Source organism: Anopheles funestus, chromosome 3RL (assembly GCF_943734845.2).
Source record: "Anopheles funestus chromosome 3RL, idAnoFuneDA-416_04, whole genome shotgun sequence".
In the NCBI taxonomy this organism is placed as follows: Eukaryota; Metazoa; Arthropoda; class Insecta; order Diptera; family Culicidae; genus Anopheles; species Anopheles funestus.
Genome location: NC_064599.1, coordinates 27,335,166 through 27,361,579, shown reverse-complemented (window position 1 = coordinate 27,361,579; position 26,414 = coordinate 27,335,166). Strand labels below are relative to the sequence as shown.

Below are 26,414 nucleotides of genomic sequence, written 5' to 3'. Positions count from 1 at the left end.
GAGATAGCAAACGGGTAGAGGCGAAGTGCTCGCCATCCTGCTCACTCTACCACTGAAGCGTTTCACCTCTACATTCGTCTTTCTCTTGCGAAGCGTTTCGCACACGCACACACCGACCGGTTACTCCAGCTACGAAGCGTGTTCACACTCACACATCCCACGCGCCATCGTGTGGGCCTGTGTGCGTTTCGGTAGAGGTTTTGTGAATGAGCGCAAACGGCATAGCAGCATACCCTATGCCTCTCCATTCATACACGGATTTGAGGCGCTGTCGGTCGTGCTCTGTGCGTGCGGTCCGTTGTGGTTTGTTGCGCTAGAAGCAGAAATCGTGCTACCCGAGCGCTGCTGCAGCAGCTCATCATCACAAGCGCACCACAACCCGTTTGTTTTGTGTTTGCAAAATCAAAAATCGTGCCAGTGAGTTTGCAGTTGGTGACACGCGTAAACGGCGTAACATTGTCTGCCGTTGGTTTTTTAATATCCGTTTTTGTAATGTATTGTTGTTGTGTTACTTTGGTTTTTTGCCGACAAGTGTACAGCGTGGTAGCGTGAACGTGCGTGACCTGGCGTGAAGTAAGAAAATTTTGCTACCCATTTCCGAACACTGTAGTGCGCGATCCACACCTTCGCTAATTTTTTTTTGCCCCCGTCGTCTTGTTTGGTGTGTGGTGTTTAAATATTTTCTTCACTCCAGTGTCGGGGTTAGCTGTGCAGTGTGTGCACACCACACCCGTACGTGTGTGCGTTGGCGCGGTCGCATTCCGCCAAAGCAGCAACAGCAACAAAAATCTCTCGCGTATCGGCTAAGCTGTGCACGCGGCGAGAGTGGGCGACAGTGGGTAGTACAGTGGTGGTCACAAAACGGCGACAGCTTACAATCGTTGTGAAAACCTCCTCCCCCGTGTGGCCTAAAGGAAGCATATACAAGCGCGAGTAAACTACCTGTGAGGGAGAAGAAGCGCAAACAAAACGAAAAGCAAAAAAAAAAATCATCCCCCTTTATCCAAGCAAACCCCGTAGTGTATACGTGATCGAACGACAAGAAAAAAAAAAGAGGCGCCGCCCCAATCCACATCGTTCCACCCACAGTGTGTGCCGTGTGTATAGTGAAGGAGCGTTTTTTTTTTCTTCTGCCAATTCCAAACCAAGTGGTGGGTTGATCATCATCACATACTCACACATTCACACGCAAACACACATACACACAGATGGGCACACAAACACAAGCGTAACCACGGGTAGCATGTTCGCAAACTCCCCAGCGGTGCCGTCCTAGTGCAATGCGGTGCAGTGCGGTAAAGATGCACGTGAGGCAAGTGTTTCGCTGCCGAGCAGCCAACACAAAACGCATCCTAGCAGGCAGCGACTGTTGTTGATCACACAATCGAGCCCAAGCGTTTTGTTGTTCCAGCAAGCAATCCGGAAGTAGGTAGGAGCCTTTTTTGGCGGTGGGGAGGCCCTTTGGCCGGAAATTTGGCCTCTGAGGACGGCAACAAATCTGAACTCCTCAACAACAACACACAGAAAAAAAAACCTCCCGAACGCGAGAGCTACAGAATGTAACTTCACACTCCTCTCCGACACTGTGTGCAAATTTTGCGTTCGTGCGTGCGTGCGTGTACTGTTTGGTATGTGTTTGTGCCTGTGTGCTGTGCAACCGATCAGTTGTCAGTTCCTCCGCAAAGAAGGTGGCAAGCAAACCATTTTCCAACCGGAAAATATCCCTACCCACATCCGTGTGAAGGTGTGTTTGCATCGGAGTGGGCGGTGTGTGCGTGTTCCTGTATGTGTGAAGAATGGAAGTGAAGTGAATAGTAAGAAGTGTTTGCAATAATCATTACACCTGCAGAAAAGCATCCACACAAATCGATCCTGTTTTGCGAAGCTAGTTTCTCCATAACGTTTACCAACGATATGTAGTGCTAAAGTGTGCTAAAGTGTGCTAAAAAAAGGTGTAAATATATAATTACACATACCTACCGAAAATGTTTTTTTTGTTCAAGTGCAAAAGCTCTCTTGTCCACTTTGAAGGCGATGAAGAGTGTATGTCGTGCTTTCATCCAGAAGCAAAGTGAAGCAACATCATACGGTCACGGCACATCAAAAAAAGGGTGAAAATTTATCAAAGAAAAACCACCTTCCCCTTTTGCAACGATAACCCCACCCCAGTGGTAGGAAAATTGATCCTTCGGCTCACAAGATCGGTTTTTTCCTGTGTGTACTACGATCTTGTTTGTGGTGAATGATAAATGGTGATGGTGTTATGAAATGTCAACGAGGCGTTACGTTTTGCGGTAAAATAGTGCGTTACGCATCGAAAGTAAGGGAAGAATTTCATAGCAAAAGTGGTGGTGCTATCAGTGGCTAATAAGCAAGCAAAAGTTTATTCAACAAAAGCTGCGAAAGAAGAGCGAAAAAAAGTGTGTTCGCTTTTTGAAAGATATATCCAAAGATATCCATTCGAAAGTCGACCTACCGAATAGTAGTAGCAGCAGCAGCAGTGTTGCCAAGTTTTTTAGTGTGTTTCGCAGCAGCTGTGTGGTTTATTGTTTACGGAAAAAGAAGTGTGTTTGTGTTCACCTGTCCGTGTAGTGCGTGGGCAACCTTTTTTTTTGGCATCAACAGCACAGTAAAACACCCAGTGCTTTGCAAGTTTGATCAGAGTGGATCAAAATAGAAGAGAAAAAAAAATAGAAGAAAGGGTGTATTCGCTAGTGTTCGCTTTACTTACACGTTCGAACGAGAGGAAGAAAGTGTCCAGCCCGCAGCAGCACCATTCTCAAACGGAAGCAATCAACGGTGAAGGTGCGTCCGTGTTATGCGAAAATTCGGCAGCGGAAAACACAGCGCATAAAGATCACACCAACAAACCCCCAGCAAAGCACAGCGAGGTTAAGAACCACTAGAGCTGAAACACGGTGCGGCGTCCGTTTGCGGCTTTGCGACGGATCAAGCCTTTAAACGCCGAGATTCACCGTCTTTAATTGCTTATTCATTATGTAAGTGTAAGTTTTTAATGTTAGCGTTTAAACTTGTTTTCCCCCCAAAACTTAGCAGAGAAGCAAAAGCTAAAGGCAAAAACCCCGACAAAACTTGGGTTTCCTATATTGTGCTGCTTTTTGAGGGTCCCACCCAGATGGTGTATAGGCGCTGTTCTGTATGGTTATTGCTTTTTGGCCGGAAACAGTACAGTGCACGTGTTTTCTTATCTACGCACACACGCCCGGGCAAGGGTAAATAGCCGGCCTGCTCACTTTTGGGTTCGCTTCTTGACAGGGGACCGTCGGGCAAACAGGCATTCCTTTTTCCCTTCGTTTGCAATCGACGCATCTTGGGGTGGAAGTAAGAAATTGGGACGCTTTTTTGTTGTTGTTGTTCGTAGTTATTTTATGTGCAATTGATAAGACGTACACGGTGGTAATCTGTCTGTACCTCTGTTTACCCATCGCTTTTCTAACGCACGCAACGCACCAAAAAGGTGCTCGTACAGTGGATCCCACCGTATGGTTCAGCGACCGAATGTTTAATAAAACGATGAATGAACGAAAATTTTCCCAATGGTGGTTGTAACTATAGGGGGGGGGGGGTTAATTGAACATAATGTGTGTTGCACAATAATACCCGAAGCAACCCGCACACACTTACAATTATTTCTAAATAGAAAAACAAAACTGTTCAACACAATTCATGCAACACAATGAACATAGCCTACGCGAACAAAACAAAGCGAAACAAATCTTCAATTTGCTCGTCAACGAAATTGATCAGTTCGCGATCGGATTGTTGGAATGTAACGCAACGAAAAAAAAAAAGACAATTTAACACACATACTAAACACGCTCGTCACGACATTCAAGCGCGCACACACACACACACGTTCATGTTCCCTCGCGAGATAGCTCGGTTGAATAAAATTGATGAAGAATAAAAACCACACACACACACACAAAAGCACACCTAGAAAGACAAAAACATTCGCTTTGTGGGAGAAGATGAATGGAAGAGAGAGGGGGTGGGAACGCGGAATTAAAATTCTTTTATGAATGAAAAATGTCATCCACACTACTACCAACGACAATCGTTTTTTTTTTGCGGGGGAGGGGGGGGAATGGGGTACGGGGTGGGGGTTGTAGGTTTCGCGGTACTAAAGTAGCGCCTATTTACTGAGCCTACTTAGTATCCTCAATCTCGTGACGTTGTTTTCCTGTGTTTTCCTTCGTTCCTTCCCCAGCCCAGGCTGTGTTGATAAGTGCAGGTAACACACCACAATATTGTGGTTTAAAGAAGGGTTTTTTCTAACAATTTCCCAACCTTCGTGATACCACGCGATCTTCCCACATGCTTGCTGCGTTTGCTTAGAAAGAGAGAAACGACAAAAAAAAAACACGTAGAGAGAGAAGGGATGAGGGAAAACGTTGGCACAGCAACGAACGGATCTGCGCCGGCACTGTTGAATGTAGGAATGTGTGTGAGGTGCGGCCACGCGGGCCATTCGTCGATCGTCCAGCAACAACGGGTTGAAAACCAGGGGAAGGGGTGAAGCAGAGCGATCGCGGTTTTTTTCTTCTTTCGATCGTATAGAGCGCGGATGGAAGCGACGCAAGTTGATTAGAATGGCCTCGAGTAGCAACCCCGTACGGATGACGGCAGCTCGCCCGGGGGGTGAGAGGGGGGAGGGGTTTGGCGACGGGGGGCAGCCTTCGGTTGGGTGTACGGTACGGGTTTTGTGGCGAGAGAGAAACTTTTAGTAGGAAGTATCTCATTTGTGTCGCGTTGATTGCGCCACATTAAGAATCGGGGAGATGACGGATGGTGGTGGTGGGTTTTTGTTGTTGTAGCAAAATGTGTAAAAAGGGGTGTTTTTTTGTTGTTGTTGCGATCCCATGTGTGTGTGTGTGTGGTTTATAAGAAACATCCGCACTATTTAACGCAATGAGGTTACCACATTCTAGTGTTCTCTATTCGATACTGTGTGATATACTCGTGTTAAGTCACATGCATAATGTCATGTTTTGGGGTGTTTCCTTTTACAAATACAGTGGAGCGCCAATTATCCGAGTACCCCTTATCCGGTTGTCCCATTATCCGTGCAACTCGGAAATGACAGTTCCAAAGGCGAATTGACATATGAAATGCAAAACCGATGATGACAAGAAATAAATGCTTCAATAGGGAATGAATTCGACCAAACAGAACAGATTAATTTTGCAAAGTGCAACTAAGAACATTAATTTGCTGCTTTAGAACAAAAAAAAATCCACCGATTACACATTAAACACTAATATTTATCAATAAAAAGAGTTGTGCCTATTATCCGTGATATTCGCTAGCACGGATAATCGGCGTTCCACTGTATATAGAACACACAATGAAAAGTAAATATCAAAAACCAACGCAAGCGCGAATCGATCGTCAGGTGTTGTGTTGACGCACACTTTCTTGTACGTCCGATATCACGAGCTTGCGTTTCATTGTGTTTTGACAGTTCTCGGATGATGCGATCGGACACTTTGTACGACTACTGGGATTACGCAGACGAACGAAAGAGCAAATTTAGCGATGATGTTAATTGGGAATGTAGATATTTAATTCGTTTTTTTTATTTGTTGACTTCTTATCTCTCTTTCTCTTTTTTGTCTCTTAATCTTTACTTAAATGTGTTACATCTGTAATCAGCTTGTAGAGTGTCGATTTTTTCTTTTTTCCTTTATATCCAATTCAATCTTAACAAATGCAAAAAAGAATGGAAAAGGTTCTCAGTAAGAGAAGCTAAAAGCAGCACAGCTGTGCGGTTTCCCTTTATATGGCATAACGTTACGAGCCAACAGCTTGGTACAAGTTACACACAGGAAACAGGTAGAACTCTATGTACATGCCCCTTACTACAGCATCTTACCAGTTGGACCCCACACCAACGATCGTCAAACCATCATTTAAGCTGCATCCGCAACCACATCCACCTTTTTGCAAATGGTGGCAGCAATCATTACAGCCATTTGTACAGCATAAATTAAAACAAAAAGTGTCGTCACTGGCTGTGGTGTGTGCTCCATGATCGTGGCACCAGACTGCAATTCCACGTGTATGTGAGGTGTGGAAGAGCGCGACAAAAAAAAAGAAGCACAAAAACCCATCAGTGACTTTGATTCATGATTATCAATCGACGGCGGAAGCGAACGATTGCCGTTCGGAATGGTGATTACATGCTACTGATATACAAACCCCCTTTTTCCCAACCAATCAACCGATCGTTGGAGGGATGAGGGTAGCCAGAAGGTGGATGGGGAGTGGAAGTAATCCAACTACGGGTGAACGGCGGCGCAGCTTCCTCAAGGGCTACCAGTTTTTTTTTTTCGTTATTTCGTTTTGTTTATCTCGTGTGTAATGTTCTTTTATTTTTTTTGCGCTCGCAGTTTTCTTGCTACGCGTTTAAGCGTGGAGCGCGCGCGCTCTTTGTTGAATGGAGCCCGTTGATTGTTGCCCGCCCGTCGTTCGTTCGACGATCGTTGCACTAGGGTTCCACATTCTTCCACTGCTGGTAGCCCGCTCCGCTTTGCCATCCATCCGCAAGTAAGTGGTAAATCGTGAGCCGAGCTCTTCCATTCTTCATATGGCATTAATTACGTTTGCCTGTTTGGATTTTTCTTCACGTATTATGATGCCTGTAACACAGCGTTACCTCGCTTCACCGTTCTCTACTGGTTCTACTCGGTATTGTGCTTGGAAACGTTTCATCCTGTCACCATTTACCCGGTCATGGACGTTGTTGTGATGGTTTTTGATTGCACTTCGCACTGCAAAGGAAATGGAGGCCAACGAGTGTTCAGTTCTGGTTCTCCACACCTGTATCTGCGAGAAGGTGGAAGGGTTTTTTTTTGCAACTGGGTTCTAGCAGCTTAAGGTCACGGATGGTACTGTGATTAGCCGTTAGGATATGAGCAGAAGTTTTACGGAACATTATGAAGTAAAAAAGATTTAACTGCAAACCGTCACAAAAGTGTGGGTAAAATATGATAATTTATTGGGCCGTTTTATTGGGCTTTAAATCGGTTGAATAATACGAAGGAATGTGCAATTTATCCGAGTGTCGGATTATTCGGGCTACTAAAAAAAATGAAAGCTCCAAACTTTGATCCCAACTTTCATCCAGATCGTTCCCACGTAGCGACTATTCAACTACGTGATAAAATGTATTTAGTAATGGCTGGCTTGACATTAGTTTACAACCTATCAACCTAATAAGAAGAAGAAGAGAATGACATTAGATGCCGTTATGGCAAGAAGAGCGATTACGAGCCAAGAAATTGTCCCAAGACTTACGTATCTTCACGGTTCACTACAAATAGTATATCTACCATACTATAGTGTGTCTAGCTCCAGAGGACATCTTAAATACTGAAAGATCCATGAACTAGCCATGACAGGGGGCATATGCTTAAGTTACCGATCTCGTTTAAACTTGAGGACTTTGAGCGTAAACCTAATACGGTGGATTAATAATGAGAGTTCCAGGAAGCTGGATTCCTCTACCGCATCACCAATGTGTCTCACAGAGAGAGAGAAAGAATTTAGTAGAGAAATCAACCGTAAATCGTTTTATTTGCTTATAGACATTAAAGTAAGAAGAATTCAATAACCAGTGTGTGTAGTTTTTAATCACGGAATTCGTGCCCTTTTCGCATACAGAGACTTCTCGAATATCGTAAGCTATCCGTCATTTCATTAATAAAGCTTGCGTTTGAGTAAGTTCGTTTGATGTGAAACGACTCTGTAAAACATAGGAAGATTACGCACAAATGTTAGGTAAAATCTTTTAAAAATTGTCCAAAAACATTGGAGCCAGGTTTTTGGAGCACTATTTACTGTTTAGTACAACGTATACATTAGGAATTGTATGCTTTGACCTATTTTAAGTCCAGGAACTAGAGCCCACATGGTCTAGAAAGCATTCTTAAAGATGCGTTTGACATAAAGTTTTCACGCAACTGTCAGACTGTCAGATTAAGGAGCGGACCTCTTTTGACAGTTCGCATCATCTACGAGCCATCAAAAATCGATGACGGCAAATAGTAAAAAGGAGTGTATTACTTAAAGTAGAGGCTTTGGTTCGATGGTTAAAGCAAAAGCAACTGTTCCGTTTATTCGTGCCGTTCACGTATCCGTCCACGATCGTGTCCCGATGAGCACACGGGTAAATGGTGTTCCTCACTGTGGGATCTACAAAGGTAAAACGACCTAAAAGCCATGGAGAACACATTCATATCACATCGGGGTAACGGGCGTGTGTGATTGCATTTTTTGTATCGATTTGACGCTTGGGTTTTTTATTGCCATTTTTTTGTTTTGCTTCAAAGTTTTTTGGTCGATCATTGCCTTCACCGTGTCACGTTTACAACTGCCGTCATTCAATCGGTACAAGCGTTGGTATACCGTACAATGAAAAGTTGAACGAACGCGAATGCGGTGGTGCAACACCACCGTCGGTCACACTGCACCTGTGTTTGTGCAAAGGTGTGTGTGAAGGATGCTTAACCTCTTCCATCCCCCCCGGGGGTGGATGGATGCACCTTCGGACCTACAGCTCGCGAGTTCGAGGTTTCGAAATTCCTCCTTGCTCAGCAATTCAAAAAACCCCAGGATAGGATCAGTGCAACCCCCAGCAGAGGGTGGGGGAGGGTTTGATCGCGAATTCATTGTTTGATTTTCTTGGTGGTCAACACACCGGTTCTTCACCCACAAATGCGGTACGGACAATCGGAACGAATGAAGGGAGAGGGAGAGTTGGTCAATTGCTGATTGTGGCCCTTTCCCCCGGCCCATGGACACCGAGGCAGTCAAGATAAACATGAAGAAGCAACCAGGGAAGAATGTGGCAAAATGGGCAAATGGGAAGGAATCGCGCAAGGGTCAGTTAAAAATAACGCTACGAACTCCCATTCCAACACTACTGCCCCTCTTGAATTTGTCTGAGTTTTCGTGGCAAATCGTAAAATTTTTGTTTATTGCTTGGGTCTCGCCTTGTGTGCGTGCGTGTGTGTGTGCACCGGATGGAAGGAACGCACTGTTGTTGTTGTTGTGTTTATTTATTTTCCATTCCATTTTAATTTCGTTTGCCACACTCGCATGCCCTGTTGATTCATTCCTTGGCTTGCGCTATGTTTCGGTAGCAAGATTAAGCGTGATTTTGGAGTTTTGTTTCATCGAGAACAAAAAATTAACCATTTCTCGTGCACCTCGATTCCTGGGGGATCCATTTAATAAGTGCATTTGTTGCAACACGCAACAACAGAAAGTGTGAAACTCACATACACCGTACATGCATACATGTGTTTCAATTGTTCCAAAACAAAAGTTAATTTTGGGATTAGTTTTTTGTTTCCTTCTTTACACTAATTATAATTTTAAATGAATGTTCCTACTAGGGTGTGAAGAAGCAGCTTTTCTTCCACGGCGCAAAAAGGCGTGTGTAGTGGCACGTCACTTCACAGAAAAATGCGTAGGCGTAGGGTGATGAAATTTGCCTGCGGTGGTGAGACAAGTGAGAGCGCGTACGCATTGTGAGCGGCGACTTGGTGAGAAGCTGTACGGTGAGAAACGCACAAAAATCATACAATCTCACCATTCCTTCGCTTGTAGCACTCGCACGTTCTCACCCATCCGTAGTAGGCGTTTTGGTATCGTCTCTCTCTCTCTCTCTCTCTCTTTCTCCATCAAAGGCACCAAACTGATGCGCAGGTGCGAAGAAAAATGATTGATATGCACAAAGGCCTTGCAAAACGAAATTCCTGCTCACCAAAAGGATCTGGGCTGGTTTTTTTTATTAACATCACAGGCAAAATAATGCATGATAATTAGAATAAATTCGTTTTCAATAAATGTGTGCAACTTGTGCAGTGCATTATACCACCGGGAATGCACTTACAATGAGGATAGCTGAGAAGGGTGGAATTGGATGAATTTTCGGCGTCAAAGACAACACCTATTTGGCATAGCAACCCCTCCCCAGGATGGGGGAGTGTTTACCACACCCAAACACACTCCACACACGTATCACACAATATCACGATAAGGGTTAAAAGCATTTTCTTATGAAGCGTATTATCGTTTGACAAGAACTGTCAGTGCTTATCATTATTGAAGAAATGTTTAGCTGTTAACAAACCTACAATTAAGCAATAATAATTCCCCCAAATGTGTTGAATATTTGCCACAAGGAAACATGCGGTCGGCTCTTTCACGCAGCAAAACGCCGGATTCGTCTATTACCCGGTTTTGGGCCAACAGGCGTCACCCCAAAAACGTTGCGTCATTTGCTTCAGCAAGGATATTTTCTGCTGTTGTTCTATACCGGAAGCTGGAGAGCGAGAGAGAGACAGGGACAGAGGTACGCATTAACTTCACGCCCGCAAGTGTTACAGCCGATACGGAAGGCAGAGACAGAAATCACGCCTAAAAATGGCGAAATTTGTACGCTTTGTTTCCGTCTTGCTCTCTTTCTCCGCCAGGATATCGTGCTGATAGTGTGATTTCTTTCAAGCGATGGGGCAGAAGAAGAAGAAACGAAAAACAACAAGCAAACAAAGCATACACCACAAGATGGTGACGGAATAGAAGTTGGCCTACTCAAAAGATTCTAATTCCGGTAACGGGAAGAAACCCTTCGTGAGTTTGTTTTGTTTTCTTTGTTTTGTTGCTGTTGTTGTTGTTGTTCCCGTTTCCGGTTCCATTGCTGGAAAGCGTGGGAGCAAGCTTGTTCTTTTTTTTTGTTCCTTTTCCTTTTTGCACTTTCAATTCATTTCTTTTCTCACTTCCTCCCTGCGTACGTACAAAAAGATCTCGGTTTTCCTTCGTTTTTTTTTGTGTGTGCTGTTGTTGCTTTCAAGTGTGTCCTTTTGTATCGTGCGACAAAGCGAACGGAAGAAAGAACACAAGCAGCAAAATTGAGAAGAATGATCACGAATGCACACATATGTGACGGATGCGCTTTTTTTTCTTCTTCTTCCATTAGCACTGCATGGCTACAAATGCTAAACTTTCACCCGTGGGAAACAACGTTCGGTGCTGCCAAACCGGAAGTGTGCTGATTAAACGGGGACGCCAACACTGATGCCAACTGTTGTTGTTTTGGGTTTTTTTTTGTTTTTTTATTATTCCAAGAAAATACAGAGCATTGCATTGTGTGCACATTCGTGCACATTAATTGTTCCATTGCTTCTCCATTATATGCATTTGGCTCGATCGTTTATCTTTAACCGACAGCACAATGTTTGTTTTCGGGGTTTTTGTTTTCCTTGTTTTTCCCCCAACCGTCATAATGAGTGATAAAATGTCACTTCCGGTTGTGTGTGTGTGTGTGTGATCGAGCTTAATTGATATTAACAAAAAAAAAGCTGAACACAACAACAGGAAAACAAGTTTCTTATTAGAGAGGATTGTCGATTATCCGTGATCAACGGGACACCATTCTCTTATCCCCGGATAAGCGGATAAAACGGATACTAGATAGACATCTTCTCTTGTTGATAAATATCAGTACAAAAGGCGTGGGGTTTTTCTTTAATTACTCGTCTTTATTTTACTTTTTGGGCTTATTGGGTCGCACATTCTATTACTCATTACTAAAGCCTTCCTTACCATAGTGAATTTCGTAATTGACATGTCAGAACGTCATTGCAACTATCAGGTACGGGTAGTGACTGAAATGAGCTGAGGCTGTGAATGAAAGCAAGAGAACAAAGGGAAACAGCGTTACAGAGCGTTACATCGATACCCCGAGATAAATGGGAGATTTTTTCTTCTAAAATTTCTTGTTTATTGTTGAAGAAAAAAGTATACAGTTCTGTTACTATTAGGCTATTATTTGTATTTATCCGCCATTCAAGTTTGACATTCAAGAGGTGATCTGTCAAATCACCTTCGAAGCTGTCATTTCTGAGTAGCACGGATTAAGAGTCATACGGATAAAATGGTGCTGGATAAATTGAAAATGCCTTTATTTTCGATATAGTACTATTGGCTGCAATTATATATCATCGTTTTAAATGCACTCTAGTTTGTGTTGTGCTAATAGATACAACGCCATTTTCAGTGTGAAACAAACAAGAAAAGAAAATCCAACCGATCATGAATCAGCGACAAAACAGAGAAAAAAAAACTTAACCAAACAAAAAACTTTCTGTGGTTCGTTTTTGCTTCCTGAACTCCAACTAACAAGCAGAAGCTATACACATTCTCGGCGTCCAGTCTGAACTTTCTTCAGCATCTTTCGTTCTTTGGGGTAAAATCTCACACAGCCAAAGGAAGCATGAAGAAAAAAAAACCGGAGGCACATTGAGGCTTTGCAAAGCGCGAAAGCAATCGGTGATCCGTCCGTCCGTCCGGGCACCTCCATGCACCCCTTCCCGTGGAACAGTAGAGACGGACGCCCGAGAATCAAAACCAAAACAAAACGGTGTGTTGTAGGAGAAGAAGGCGCGAGGTCGATAACCTTGTTTACTGCCATGCATTCGGATCATCCGGCTGAAGCTCGGTGTGAAAAGGGAGGTAGAGGAAGGAACGTAAGGGGTCAGCTACACAACCGTACGATGGGGGTTAGGGTTATTGTGCTGGCTGTGTTGCACCAGCTCTCTTGTGTATACGTTCTGTTCCGGTACGATTCTCTGGTGATCCCTCGTTGGGATCATTCCACTTTCCAAAGAGGACCTGATGGGATGTGATGGGAAGGCACCTGGCACGAAATAACGTCTCCTCGGGGAAATTGGGAAGAATCTTTCCCTCCGTTGGATAATAATAACAACGGACTGTCATCATCATCAACGGATCCTCGTGTCGTGTTTGACGATCGATCGGTTCCTCAACAGACGTTTTATCTGTTGATTTTTGAATACAAATCTTGAGCGTGGTTTTTACACTTTACAAAAAACCACTAGCCCAAGTTACTACTATTGCTATTAGTACGGTGACACCTTAAGATTAGCGGAACTCCTCCATATACGATCGCTACAAAGACTGAGTTCTTAGTGTCTGCGATTCGATACAATAAACCGTACGTATATGTGTCTTTTTTTTTTGCTCCCCTTATTCTTCGACCTGTGCTCAGCTTTCTGTGTCTTGTTCGAAAATACAAAAAAAAAACACCTCCGGACAGCCGTCGTCTATTTCAGCTGATGCAGCTTCTGCTGTTACACGTTCACCTTAATTCCTCTGCTGAGCAGCAGCAGGAAAACAGAGGAAGCTCGTTCCTACTCGACCTCCTCCCTTCTTTGCACGCCCGCGTACGTTCATCTGATCACGCCCGAGAGTCGCCAAACCGCGCCACCGTGTCGGCGTCGTGCCTCGTCCGTCGTAGGTGCGCTGGCAAATCCGGTTTCAAACCCGATTCCAGCCGTGTAAGAGTACGCCAGGATGGAAGGTGATGGGGAGAGACCGGACAAAAGGTGTTCAATTACTCTTTTCCACCAACGGTCGTGGACCGTGCGCGTGTTGATGTCTCGCTCGCGTAAACCTCGAACTGTCCGGTGAAGATCTACGGGAGAAACTCCATCAATCGTCGATCGACGGGTTCGGGATCGGACGTGTGCGATAGAAAGAGAACTATCCAATATGGTGAGAATAACAATAACAGACCCTACCGGGTAAAGTGGAATGAAGAAGGCAAAGAAGCAAAAAAAAAACCCCCACGGCAGCTCCGGAGCGGTACCGCTGCCAGGTTTGCCCCTGCGCGTGGCCCCGTTGGTCCGGTGATCGACAATCCCGGGGACATAATTACAAACGATGATGATCGAAATGAGGATTTGTTTCTTCATCTCTTCCTCCAACTTTCCTTTCCCCCCCCCCCCCCCCCCCCCCCCCCCCCCCGGGTCGACATCCGCTGGTTTGCCGACCTATACGCTCATACATGTCATCATCAAGACCCTCGGTCCTTTGCCCAACGCGTCGCTTTCTCCATTGGAATGGGGGAATGGCAGCAGTGTGTGAGCGAAAAAAACCTCCAAACACACACACACACACGCGGAGGCAAAAGTAACAGAGAGAAACAAATTAAAGGTCCGTGGCTCACTTTCGTGTGCAGTGGCGTGTGGCTCTGGCACTGGTCTATGATGCCCTGGCTATGCGTTCGGCTTAAAGTCGCCTTGATGTCGCACCAAAACGTTTGTTTGTCGCCAGCAGAATACCTTAGCTGCCGGTGTCCGCCAGAAAGGATAAGGGGCCGGGTGAAGGGGAGGAGATGAGACACGCACGCACTTTTTCGCTTTTTACTGCCATTCCTGGTCGCCATCAATCCATTCCTTGAGGTTTTTTTTTTTGGGTGGCTGGTGTTTAGACTAGTGGAGTCGGACGATCTAATTTAATTTGATGATCGGACAGGTTTCTCTCTAGCCCTACTCTGGGTCTTGAACGTATTTGACCACTCGATCCGTAAGTACACGATCCTGTTGCGTTGTTGGGTAACCGATATTGCGTCGACTTGTGTCTGGGCAGTCTTGGAAGCAAAACATTTTCAAACTTTTTTTCAAAATTAGCCAACCGAGTTAGTGATATTGTGCCAGGAGCATTTCTTCTACCTTTTTCATCCAACCAGCCTAAACACTGGTATGGCTTCTGCAAAGCCGTTTGCTGTGCAGTTGCATCCCCCTACAACGTCACGGAGCTTTTGCGCTGTATGGGATTAACTGATCCCTTCTTCCTTTACACCTTGCATTCGTTATGGTCATAAAAAGAAACTACGAGACCTCAGAACCTGAGTTGCCCATTCTAGAATGACCTGCGGGATATATGCGACTTTCCCTCTCTTTCTACCTCTCTCTCTTTCTTCCCACTTTCGTTTCAAGTGGCCAAGCTTATTGAAGATCATATAAAAAAAAAACAATGCCTCCAGGGGACACTGCGCTTACCCAGCAAATATGGCCTCTTGAAGACACACCAGGACACACTCGAAAATGGACCGCTTTGAAGAATGGGGGATATGAATCATAGTTTATGGTACCACTCTGAGAGGAGGTCATCTCCTGCGACTCCCGGCAGTGTGAGCTTACGAGATCACACAAAAGCTTACGAGGTCACGGTATAAAAACTGAGCTATAAAACTATCCCATGAAGTTGTTAAAGTTACCGGGATATTGAATGATAAGAAGATTTGTTTTTGATTTTCAACATTCCGGTGTTTCCTTCAAGAAGTATCGCTTGTTTAATGTCTACAACTAAAATATTCAATCTGATGTTACTATTGAAGTGGAGCTGTAGTTCAACAGCTCACACTGTTTGGTTGTTGTTATCATCCAATTCATACACGTATCTCCTTTTTGCTTACTGAGCTATTGTACCATGTTCTGAAACTACTCTGGATAAGCTTTTGACGCATTTCAAGATCGCATAAAATATCTCTGAAAAGGTGTTCACTGTTTTGCAAAACCTTGCCCTGCTAGGTACCGTATTCTCGAACACCTTGTTCTGCTTACCTGGTTGGGCAAATGATGGCACACAGGTTCCGGGACTATAAAGGGATTGCTTCTAAACCACTTGAGATCGGTTGAAGTGGAATATCCTTTTTATGATGATGGCTCCGTACAGTCTCGTGCACACTAGTGGCCCGTAACAGTCGGGGGTACTGGTGCGATGTTAGGGCAATTCAGTTTTAGGCATTTATTGTGAATAGCTTATTTGATGCGTAGAAAAAGCAATGAAGAATATGAGGTGTTTTGAATGAAGCTACATATTTTTTTGTTAGTTGTGGAAATCCTTGGAACTAAACATGATAGTGATCTAGTGATATCGGTGACAGTCTTTGAACTATGTATAACTCGTACCAAATCCTATCGCGAATTGTTCTCTAACTATCTTGTAACGTACAGATAAACTCAACGATGGCCAAAATATGGGTAAGGCCACAAAAAAGCCATCTCCAGAAGGTTGTGCAGTACCAAGAGTAGACGAAACACCTCAAGAATTGTGAAATGAATAGCTTTCTCTCTCACTTGCAGCTTTTCAATCAATTCAAATGTTTTTCCACAGCAAATTCTAACGATCACTTGCCTTCATCAATGGTTTTATGTCTGATTCGTAAGACAGACTGCTACCTTCAAGGTAATAAGGATATTGAATACTTTGCCGATTTCCGGCCTGATCGTCAACAACACTTCATAATTTATCGTTAAATTATTGTCAAAAGTTTTCTTCACTGTGCAGGTATAGTATTGCCAACGAATTGGAATGGTTGATACACGATCACAGAGATCTTCGTGGCCGTAGTGTGGAGGGGCAAATCAGCAATACGAGAATCGAAAGCCACCCCTAGTGGAATGGAATGTTGAGTCGCACGCAAAAAGCAAGTCTACATCGTGCGGCTCTCTCTCTCTCTCTCTTTCTCCACCTGCGTTCATCGTTCCGTCCATCCGGGAGGTGTTAATGCTGGCGCCAGTTGGTCGTTCATTCATTCATACGTTAAAAATGGAAATCTCACGCACGAACGCATTATATGTTGAATTCCAGTTCCACTTTTCGGAATCCAGTTTTGCCCTCCGCCAACACGTTTGTTTCGATTCGTTCATCTATTTGGCTTTTTTTTGTTGTTGGTGTGTCTCTGTGTCCAATTTAGTTCAGCATGGGTTCCACCGGCAAAAGGGAATTGTTTGAGGGGAGTGTATGACGAGGGGAGGGAGGGGCGGGGGGACGCATGGTGGTGGTGAAGATGCGGTGACCTTCTATCCGTGCGAGGTGTCTGAGCTCTTGCTGCTCGAAACTCGCGAAGGATGGTGAAACTATGCAAATTAAGATTAGCTTGTTTGTTTGTTTATTTTTTCTCCCTCTCTCTCTCTCTTTCTCTTTATACCTTTCCTTGTGATAGCAGCAAAATTTCAACGGATTTGTTTTTCTCTTATTTTTCTATAAACGAGGCAAGCTCAAAAACACACACACGCTAGTAGAAGCAAAATCATCATCATCAGGTAGAGATTTTACGCAGAAATGGAAGGAAATAAAGCAACAAAATGAGTGCAGAAGTTGCTTTAAGCAGCACTCGTTTGGTAAAAAAAAAATCGTTATGCAAAAAAAACATTCTTTCCATCACACGATCGAGCTGTTTTGGTGATCCATCCTGCTGGGTTTGAAAAGTTTTCCATGCAACAGTATGCACTTTGCTGTAATCGCATGTAACGATCGTAATGCAAATGTCTTCTTAATCATCAGCACAAACGCACCCCAAAACAGTACAAATTAAGTTACCACACACAATGCAAAAAAAGAAAGAAAAATGCCAAATGAGCAGCTTTTACCACTACAGCAAACGTTGTGGTGCGAAAAAATGCGAAGAATGCAAACAAAAAACTGTTCGCTCGCAACAATACCGCCAATGCCAATTGGAGGTTTGCGACACACACACTAGGCAATGTGTGAAACAAAGATGGAGCAAAGGGGGGAACTAGGGGAACAAACATTAAATATCAAACGAAAAAATTGGAAAACAATTTTGGTGCCTTTTTTAAGACAGTAAAACCCCCCAAACGATTACACAAACACGCGCACACACACACAGAAGATGATGCTGGGTTACTGCTCTCGGAATGCTGATACCCACGGATAATGATTAATTGTTGTTAAGAACTTGGTGCAATTTTTCAATCGGTGCACTTGCTTCTTACACTGTTCCACTGTTCTGTTTATCATGCACATTACATTACTCGCTGCTGTACGAAAAGTGTAGTCTACACATCTATAATATTGTGTTATATGTTATTTGGAGCAAAATTTAGAGATCGTGTGACAAAGTTTTCCTTTTCCTAAAAGAACAACACCAGTAGAAACAATTAAGGGAAACTTTTTCGCCTACTCCACCTTTTTTTAATTGTCGATCTTTATGGAGACCGCACTGTTAGAGATAGAAACAAAGTTAAGTTGTGCTAAAGTTAGAAATTTTGAATATCATCAATATAATAAGGGCGCAAACAGAAGAAGAAGTCGTAATATTTATCTTGAGTTTTTTTTTGCAAACAAAAGCATTCGATAAACGATGTCTAATTGTAATTTGTTTTTTTTTTCTTCCTTCATTTTTCTCCGATATCTCCGGATCCCTGCTACACCTACACCTGCGTTCGGTTCCAGAAGGCGATTAACAAAACGATGACGACGGATTTTGGTGACCTTCGGCTGATGAAGACGAAGCAGAAGCAGACGACAAAACGAAAACTTATCCGCCACGTGAAGGAGACGTTTCACTGTGCGCATCAGCAGCAGCATTATTCCTATCGCTACCAAAGCAACGGTAACGGCGCAACGAACAACGCATTAAACAGCAGACGAAGAACGAAACCATCGACGAGCAGAACGAGACGAACGTTACGGTTCCGAAACTATCCTACAGCGACGAACGAAGAAGAAGAACGCCGTTAAATCTTATTGCCCATTGCCCACTCCCAAAAAGACCAGAGAGAGCGTGCTGCGTCCATTCAATCACCGGCAACACAGACGTACACAACAATACTCCCTGAAGAGCGACCACATCGTCAAATCTCGAAATACAGACGCAAACGCCCGATCGCGACCGATCGCGGGTGGGTGTCTTCATGGATCGGCGTAATGGCGGCACTAGTTTGGCGCCCCCAAGGCCCCCAAAATCGTTGCCCCGCGTGCACCGCCCCCGGGCCCCGGATCCAAACAGCAACAATGCATCTTTGCCGGTCCCTTCGACGGCGATGATCGGCATGATGGTGGTTGGTAACGGGGCAACCGGCACTGGGGGCCACCTTCAGCAGCAACAGCAGCAACATCCCGCCACGTCACCGCCGACGCAGCCACCACAACTGTCACCAAAACCGAGACACCTGATCGGTGGAAGCGTCAGCAGTAGTAGCAGTAGCAACAACAGCAGCAGCAGTAGCGTCGTCCTAGGTAGTAATAATTTAAGCAACGGAAACGACAACAGCAGCAACCTAGCGCGTAATAATATCAGCAGCAACAGCAACAATAATATTAGTAATAATAATATTAACAGTAACAATAATAACAATAATACTATTTTTATGAATAATAATCCTCATAATCATACGGCCGTGGCCACGATGGCGCCCAGCGGTGACAGTAATTTTAACAGTGCTAGCCTAATAAGTAGCAACGGTAGCAGTAGTAGAAGTAATAGTAGCACTAGTAGCACTAGCAATAGTACCAGCACTAGCAGTAGGAGTAATCATAGTAATCTAAATAATAATAGCAGTAGTAGTAGCAGTAGTACGGGTGGCAACAACGCCCGCAACGGCAGTAGTCAACATCATCAACATCATCAGCCTCCCCATCTGCATCATCATCCTTCTCCTACGCCTCCACCTCCCCATCCGCACCATCATCAGCATAATCATCCGCATCAGCAGAGCAATCGAAGCATTGGCAGCAACTCGTCCACGTTGTCGTCGGTATCGTCCAGCTCGTCGACGGTGGCACTGTTGAGGCCGCACCAGATTGCACCGCTCGTACCGCTCCACTCGCGATCGGCAACACCACCCCCACCACCATTGCCACCGCACCAGCGGCCCACATCACCGGCCGGCAGTGTGAGCGGTAATAGTACCGGCAGTACCTTTGCGCGCCGTCGCCTTAGCCCGGCTACGACGAACCCGCCTTCGCTACATCATCCGCATCTTACAAGTATTCCGCTCGGGTCGGGTAATGAACCGACAGCCACATCCGGTGGTGCGCCACCGGTTTTGCTACTTCCCGTCGATCAACCGATCGTACCCGCCAACAACAACACGAACGCCTCCAACCCGACCACGCCTGTTACGTTGGCCGCACCGCGACCGGAAAACGAGCGGCTCGCGAACGAGTATGTCGATACACCGTTCGGCCGGAGCCATAACAATGGCACTACGATCGGTGGTGGCGGTGTGCCCAACATTCCATCGACCGGCGGACTAGTGCCGGGGTTGCAGCAGACCATCAACCAGCAGCACCGCAACCTGTCGCTGCTCGTTGCGGGCGATACCGTGGTGGTGCCGGTCATTACGGGACAGCCACGGCCAACGGTCGATCGAACGCGATCTCCCATCATTGGGATCGGCGGCAACAGTGATGCGATTCGGGTAGTGAAAAGTACCGAAGGACGACACGGCATCACGACGACGACGACAACGACGACCGGTACCGTCGGTCAGCCGTTAACGAATGCGAGCAGTATTGCGCGCGGTTCAAGCATCATCACCAAACAGCCGACGAAGAAGAAGGACGGTTCGGATCGGCACGAGCTGCTCGAGCTGGAACTGCAGCACCATCATCACCATCATCACCATCGGCATCATGGCCGGTCGGCGATAGCGACGGTCGGTGGCACCAGCCCTGGTGCACTCGGTACGGCCGGTGTGCCCGGATCGGACGGGTTGATGGGGATCGGATCCATCACCTGCCCTCGCTGCCGGCGGTGCCGATGTGAAGAGTGTCAAAAGCCACGACCCCTACCGTCACACTGGCTCTGCGACAAAAGTTGCCTGTGCAGTGCGGAAACGATCATCGACTATGCGTCCTGCTTGTGTTGCGTGAAGGCGCTCTACTACCACTGTTCGAAGGAGCACGAGTTCGAGCGGGAAGTGATCGGTCCGGACGGGACGATCGAAACGGAAACCGTGTCCTGTGCGGACGATCCCTGTTCCTGTGTGCCGCACAAACGTACGACCCGGTGGGGCTGTCTCGGTGCACTGTCGGTTGCGTTGCCTTGCCTCTGGTGCTACTGGCCGATGCGCGGTTGCGTCGCCATCTGTGCCCGCTGTTACGCCAAACATTCCCGCCACGGTTGCCGTTGTACGCAGCATCCGGCTATACCTGCCGGCAGCAATAATGCCGGTGGCATTCTCAACGGTTCAATGTTTGGCACGGAGCTAATCGGTGGTCCCGGCGGCGGCGGTGTTGGTGGTGGCGGTCTCCATACGGCCGGCCTCCATGGGCATGAGCTGCGTACGAAAGGTGATCCGGCCGACGGTGATTCAACGCTGCAGCATCTACACCATCAGCTGCGGCACCATCTGCACCATCAGCATCGATCGGTCGATGCGTCGTCTAACGATTTGACCACGCCCGAGAAACGATTGCTCGATACCAGTACCGATACCAGCTACTGACGGTGGTGGCACTGTTGGTCGGATACCGACCATATGCGGACCGTTGGTGACGAAACGGATGGCGAGGAGGAGGACGACGAGGACGATGCTGTTGGTTGTTACGATCGGGATGCGTACGTCGATGAGCACGATGACGATGAGGACGATGATTCGACGATGATTATGATGATGTTGCACCTGTAGAATGTGAATCCATTTGTGACCCACATTGTTCCGTTCCTTCACCATCTTTCCTCATTGCTAACTACTGCTGCTGTTACTGGTTACTGGATCTTTCTGTGTACGCGATTGTTTCCAGTACGTTCCAGGCAACAAAACCCGTGTTCCGAGAGTGGGTGTGTTTCTCCTTATCTTACCACTCATTTTCCTTTTCCTGTTCCCTGTCGGCCAACTACCATACACACAAAGCAAGATCCTTTCATTGTGGATTCTTCATTGAAGATCTCGTCTTCAAAGGTAATGGGATATAGCTAAATGTTGCAAGAGTTACTTACTTGTTGAGTACTACAATCGCTTAGCAATTTTGATCTACTACTGAAGATCGGGAATGATATTTGTTGTAAATTATTGAGGAAATCCCATCAATATAACACTTAAAAGGTTTTCAACTTTGGACAGCATTCATATCTCAAATATGTAGGTGTAGGACTCCTTGTCGATGTTGATTTGTGACACAAGATAGGTGAAGCTTTGGAAGACTTCAAAGTTATCATCATCTATCTGTGGCATCATCTAAAGGGCACTGCGAATTTTCCATGGGACATTGTACATTCTTGGAGTTCTAGTTCGTTTGGTCAGGATTGAAAAAGCGTTATGTCTTAAAGTTGATCATTCTGTCATGTTTTCCAGGATTCGCCGTATGGTGAAAATCTCGATCAATCTGCTTAAAGAAGCCGAAACTGCAAGTTTTTGATGTTTGTTAAGAAATTGTTTCATTCATTTCTTCTGTCTGCTGCCTGCTGTCTCTCGACAGCTGTGGCGGATCGTTGCACGAACCAGCCAGGAAAATGAAGATCGCCCTTCCTCTGGAGATCATTCGTTATCAGCCTTTTTACAGTGCGTTCCATCACCAAAAACGGATGTCGCTTCTGCCGCTTCCCAACTGGTGTTGATGGAACCCACCAAAGGAACGGAATATTGGAATGTAGCATTAGAAGAACCTTTTTTCCTTCGTTCTCTTCTTCCTCTGTTGTGGATGTGAAGGAAGAATATCTGCATCAATGGATAAGAAGGAGATATTGATTCCCTCCCATTTAGGACACATGGCCAGCTCGCGTGTGTACCACCTTTTTTTTTACGTCGCTGCAGATTTGAGGATTCTTTTTCCACGTACCTGATCGGATCGGATCTGGAAACCGAGAATAGCACAAAGCAGACAGCAGCAACAAAAAAGTCCTCGCCACGAATTCCGATCAGGATGCGTCCTCCTCCCTTATGGTGGATGCGTTACCATCTGGTGCGAAACAAAGCTTAACACCGGAGATATGCGGGTCGTTGCAGCATCACACACATTCTTGGTATTGGGAAAGAAAAACAAAATACCCGTGTACATCATGCACTCTCAACTGCATGCACTGTGCAGAGCAATCGGAGTAAGCATTGGGTTTTCGTTCATTGGTTTCGGTGTGTGTGTGTTGATGGCATATGATGGAAGCTAACGTTGAGAGTTCGTTGCATATTTTGTATCGTGGAAGAAATGATGTTGTGTAAGTGTTTTGTGTATGTTTTTTTTCTCGTTTCCTTTTTTTCTCCTCTGTTTTGACCATCTTTTACATCGGGTTTGAAACACCCCGGTGCTCATATTTCCTCAAAAAAAATACATTGTCCTTTTTTCTGTTGTTTTAGAATTGCACAAACACATACGCAACAAACATGCCATGGAACTGTGTGTTTGCTAGAGCTATGTTTCCTTTTTCTTTTTCATTCCCGCCAAAAATGGGAAAGGGTTTCTACTTTATATCCTTCATATCAAATACGCATCGAAAAACGAAAAACGGTGTTTGTATGTGTCAGAGGTTGACTTGGGCGGAATTGGTTGGTTGGATCTCGCAAACAAAACAATGTTCATCAAACTTTTCTATCGCCGAACGAAAACACGTGCGTCATCAGCAGCAGGATTGCGTCGGACAAATGCGGTGCAGAGCTTGGGCGCACCCGCCTGTGGTGTGTGTGTGTATCTGTTGCTTTTTGGTTCAACACTCTATAACTTGCCAAAAACGCTCAATCTTCTAATTTTATTTTCGATGCTTTTTAATAGACTTTTGGCAAAATGTTTCACCCCTTTCCATACTCCTCTCCCTACTACCGGCCATTGCCTTCTCCTAGGATAAGGATGACGGTGGGATCGCGCTACGTGCGCAAATGCGCGTTGTGAAATGTTGCGCACCACCAGGATGGTCGCGACCGCCGCTGGGAAAAGGGCAGTTGAAAATTTAAAAATAAAATTCATTCATAAAGTTTCCTGCTTCCTTCACTCGTGCACAGCACGGGGGCACACATCCTACTCCCAATTTGGAGGCAACAAGTATTTTTTTTTTTTGTTTCACATGTTGGGAGATGGAAAGCCATTTATTAGGTTGATTTTCGGTTTTGTTTTCGCGCTATAGCGAATTATTGAAAATTTCCATCCAAACCGGATGCCGTTTGGAAAATTGCCAAATATGACCAACAAACCCGTTCCGATTCCTGTCTCGGATGTTTCATTTTAGAACCTTTACCTAATTCACTAACTTTTAACAGCAAAACATTTTACTATTTTATCATTCCACTCTGTGTTAGTGTGTGGCTTTTAGTTTCCTTGTTCCTTTTTCCCTCCTTCTCCCCTCCCCCAACGAATTTTCCTAACCCCCTACACTCAGAACGCGTAGAATACAACCGCCCCATAATAAGGAAGGGTTTTGCAAAACGAACAAAGCAAGAGAGCAAGAGAAATAACAAAGACAAATCGTTGCAAACAAAACGGAAACACACGGAAACGTAACTGAAACAGAAGAAAAAAGTAAAACAAACGAACTCAAGATTTCGAGTAGGATTTAATTTCCAGTATTATCTAGTCGTGCATTATATAGTGTTGTAAAAATGAAAACAAGAAAAGGAAATCGAAAAAAAAACGAAAGGAACCAAGTGCAGAAGTTAAATTAAAGAAAACCCGAAAGGCACGGTGTCGTTCGTGATGAAACAAATGAAACGTGTAAAGCACAGCAAAACCAAAAGTTGTGTTTCGCATGTTTTGTGTCTGATCGGACAGTGCACGATCGTGCGTTCTTTAGAAGAAAGAAGTGAAATGAAGCAAAACTATTCTGCAAAAGAAGTATGAAAGGTTGTGGGGGAGGGAGGGGGGGAGGGAGGGGGGAGTTGCGGCAACAAAGGAAGAATGATATATATGTAAAAAATCTATAAGGAAGAGAACGAAAGCGAGAGAACAGTCGAATGATGTCGAAATCATATGTAAGAAAACAGTTACTGTAGCACCTGTCCTTTTCTTTTGTTTATTCGTCGACCGCGTTTTGTGTTTATGTTACGTTTTATTTTAATTATTAATATTATTTTAATTGTACGCAAAATAAACTAGCACGCTTCCCAAGCACGTTATACACAGCAAAGCAAAATCAAAACAAATTAAATTCAAATTGTCGATTTGATTTTGGTGCGGGATGGAGACGCAAAACAAAAAAAGGCATTCTGGTAATGTATTTTGTTTGGCATTAAAACGGTTGTGTTGATTTAGATTTGTTTTTCCTTTTTTTTCGTCTCTTTATTCTCCTTTTCCTGCTAACTATTTTACCCACCAACACACACACACACATAATGAACAAATGAAGAAAAATTTAGTAACTGAAAATAGTTGAGAGTTGCGGGTAGTGGTCTATCCATCGGTGTCTTATACGTGTTGTTGTTTTTTTTTTATTTTTCAATTCACCTTTGGCACAACATAGGGTGGAGCATGAGAAGCGGAAAATTATTATTTTATTGTAAGCTTAAGCTAAATATTCTGTCGACCTATCAAAGCGAACGTGCAAGAAAAGAAAGAGAGAGAGAGAGAGAGAGAGGATGTATATGTATGTTTGTATGTATGTAGCGATGTAGGTAGGTAGCTAGGTAGTTAAGTAGGAAGAGAAGAAAAGAAGGAGGGGGTGGGTGGGGGTAAAGGAAGGCGTCGAAACATAGTGCCGGAGCGAAAGAGACGGAAGAAAATCCCATGACGCTTTAAACGACAACAAAAAACCAACAATATGCACACACACACACACACGCATATATAAAAAAGGGCGAAGCAAAAATAACAAACATGTAAAAAGGCATTCAAATTATTAAAGAAGAGGAAACAAAAATGTAAAAATGTAATAGTGCGCGTGCCCGTGTGTGTGTGTGTGCTTCGGTTGCTCCGGTAGAAGGAGAAGAAAAAACATGCAAATGTAATATATACTAAGAAACATGAGAAGAAAAAGAAAATAAATTATTTAGCTAACAAATCGAACCATAACAGTGGATAAACAATGCATAACAAAACCAATAACAACAAAACAAGTAAAACAAAATGGACAAATTCATTCGTTGAAGTCGATCGGTGGATCGATCCGAATGTTTGGCAGCGGAAAGAAACAAAAAAGTATTGCAACCAAAGCAGAACAGCAAACAGATCCTTGATGCACTTTATTCGTGTGTGGCTGAGAGAGAGAGAGAGAGAGGAAAGAAAGAAAGGAAGATGTCTGTGTGTCTGTGTGTCGCCTTTGTGTCCGCAAATATGTTCGTATCGAAGGGTTTTTTCTTTGTTTTTCAAGGTTCCACCAAATATTCTCCAAACCCTTCCCCCCATGCTGCTGACCGCAACAGAGTTCCTCTGTTTGTATTGTTCTTCTGAGGTAACAAAAAAAAAACAACAACAAACAAATCATTGTGGGCCTTCATTGAAACGCATTGTGACGAAGCAATTAGATGAGTATAACCTAACCACATTAGATAAGCTCGAAAGAAGTTAGCAAAATCGTAACTGTACCCAGTAGAGCCAAATACTGGCTGGCTTCTTCCTAAAGCTCTACCACGCAATCCGCTATTCACCTTACCCCGTTACCTGATAAAGAGGTAATGATGATGAACTGAATTGTCTTAAATACACACAAAAACAAAATTGTAATACAAATTCTGGAAAATCGCACGTGTACGTGCTGTTGTATGGTCAAGGTAAGCAAAAGAGCAGAGAAACAGACAAGAAAACACCGAAATTGTGAAAGAAAAAATGTCAACCGATGGAAGTTACAATCTAGAGTTAGTATGATACAGAAAAAAACAACACAGAAAAAAAGGACTGAGACTGCGTAA

The 26,414-nt window shown here is 44.6% G+C and overlaps 1 protein-coding gene across 2 annotated transcripts; it reads left to right on the top strand.

Annotated features, from left to right (window-relative positions):
• The first annotated feature begins 227 nt into the window (after nt 1-227).
• LOC125770431 (protein sprouty) lies at nt 228-25,340 on the top strand. Of its 2 annotated transcripts, none has more exons than XM_049440046.1 (2): nt 228-2,999; nt 18,100-25,340. In XM_049440046.1, exon 2 carries the CDS (start codon nt 18,558-18,560, stop codon nt 21,093-21,095), a length of 2,538 nt encoding a protein of 845 aa, XP_049296003.1. In that variant the 5' UTR covers nt 228-2,999; nt 18,100-18,557; the 3' UTR covers nt 21,096-25,340. The 2 variants fall into 2 exon arrangements, with proteins under 2 accessions (XP_049296003.1, XP_049296002.1); XM_049440045.1 differs by having other exon boundaries at nt 18,097-25,340.
• The last annotated feature ends 1,074 nt before the right edge of the window (nt 25,341-26,414 follow it).

What these genes read in the sequence shown, in the direction of transcription:
- LOC125770431 (XM_049440046.1), top strand. Translation starts at nt 18,558, where the DNA reads ATGGATCGGCGTAATGGCGGCACTAGTTTGGCGCCCCCAAGGCCCCCA.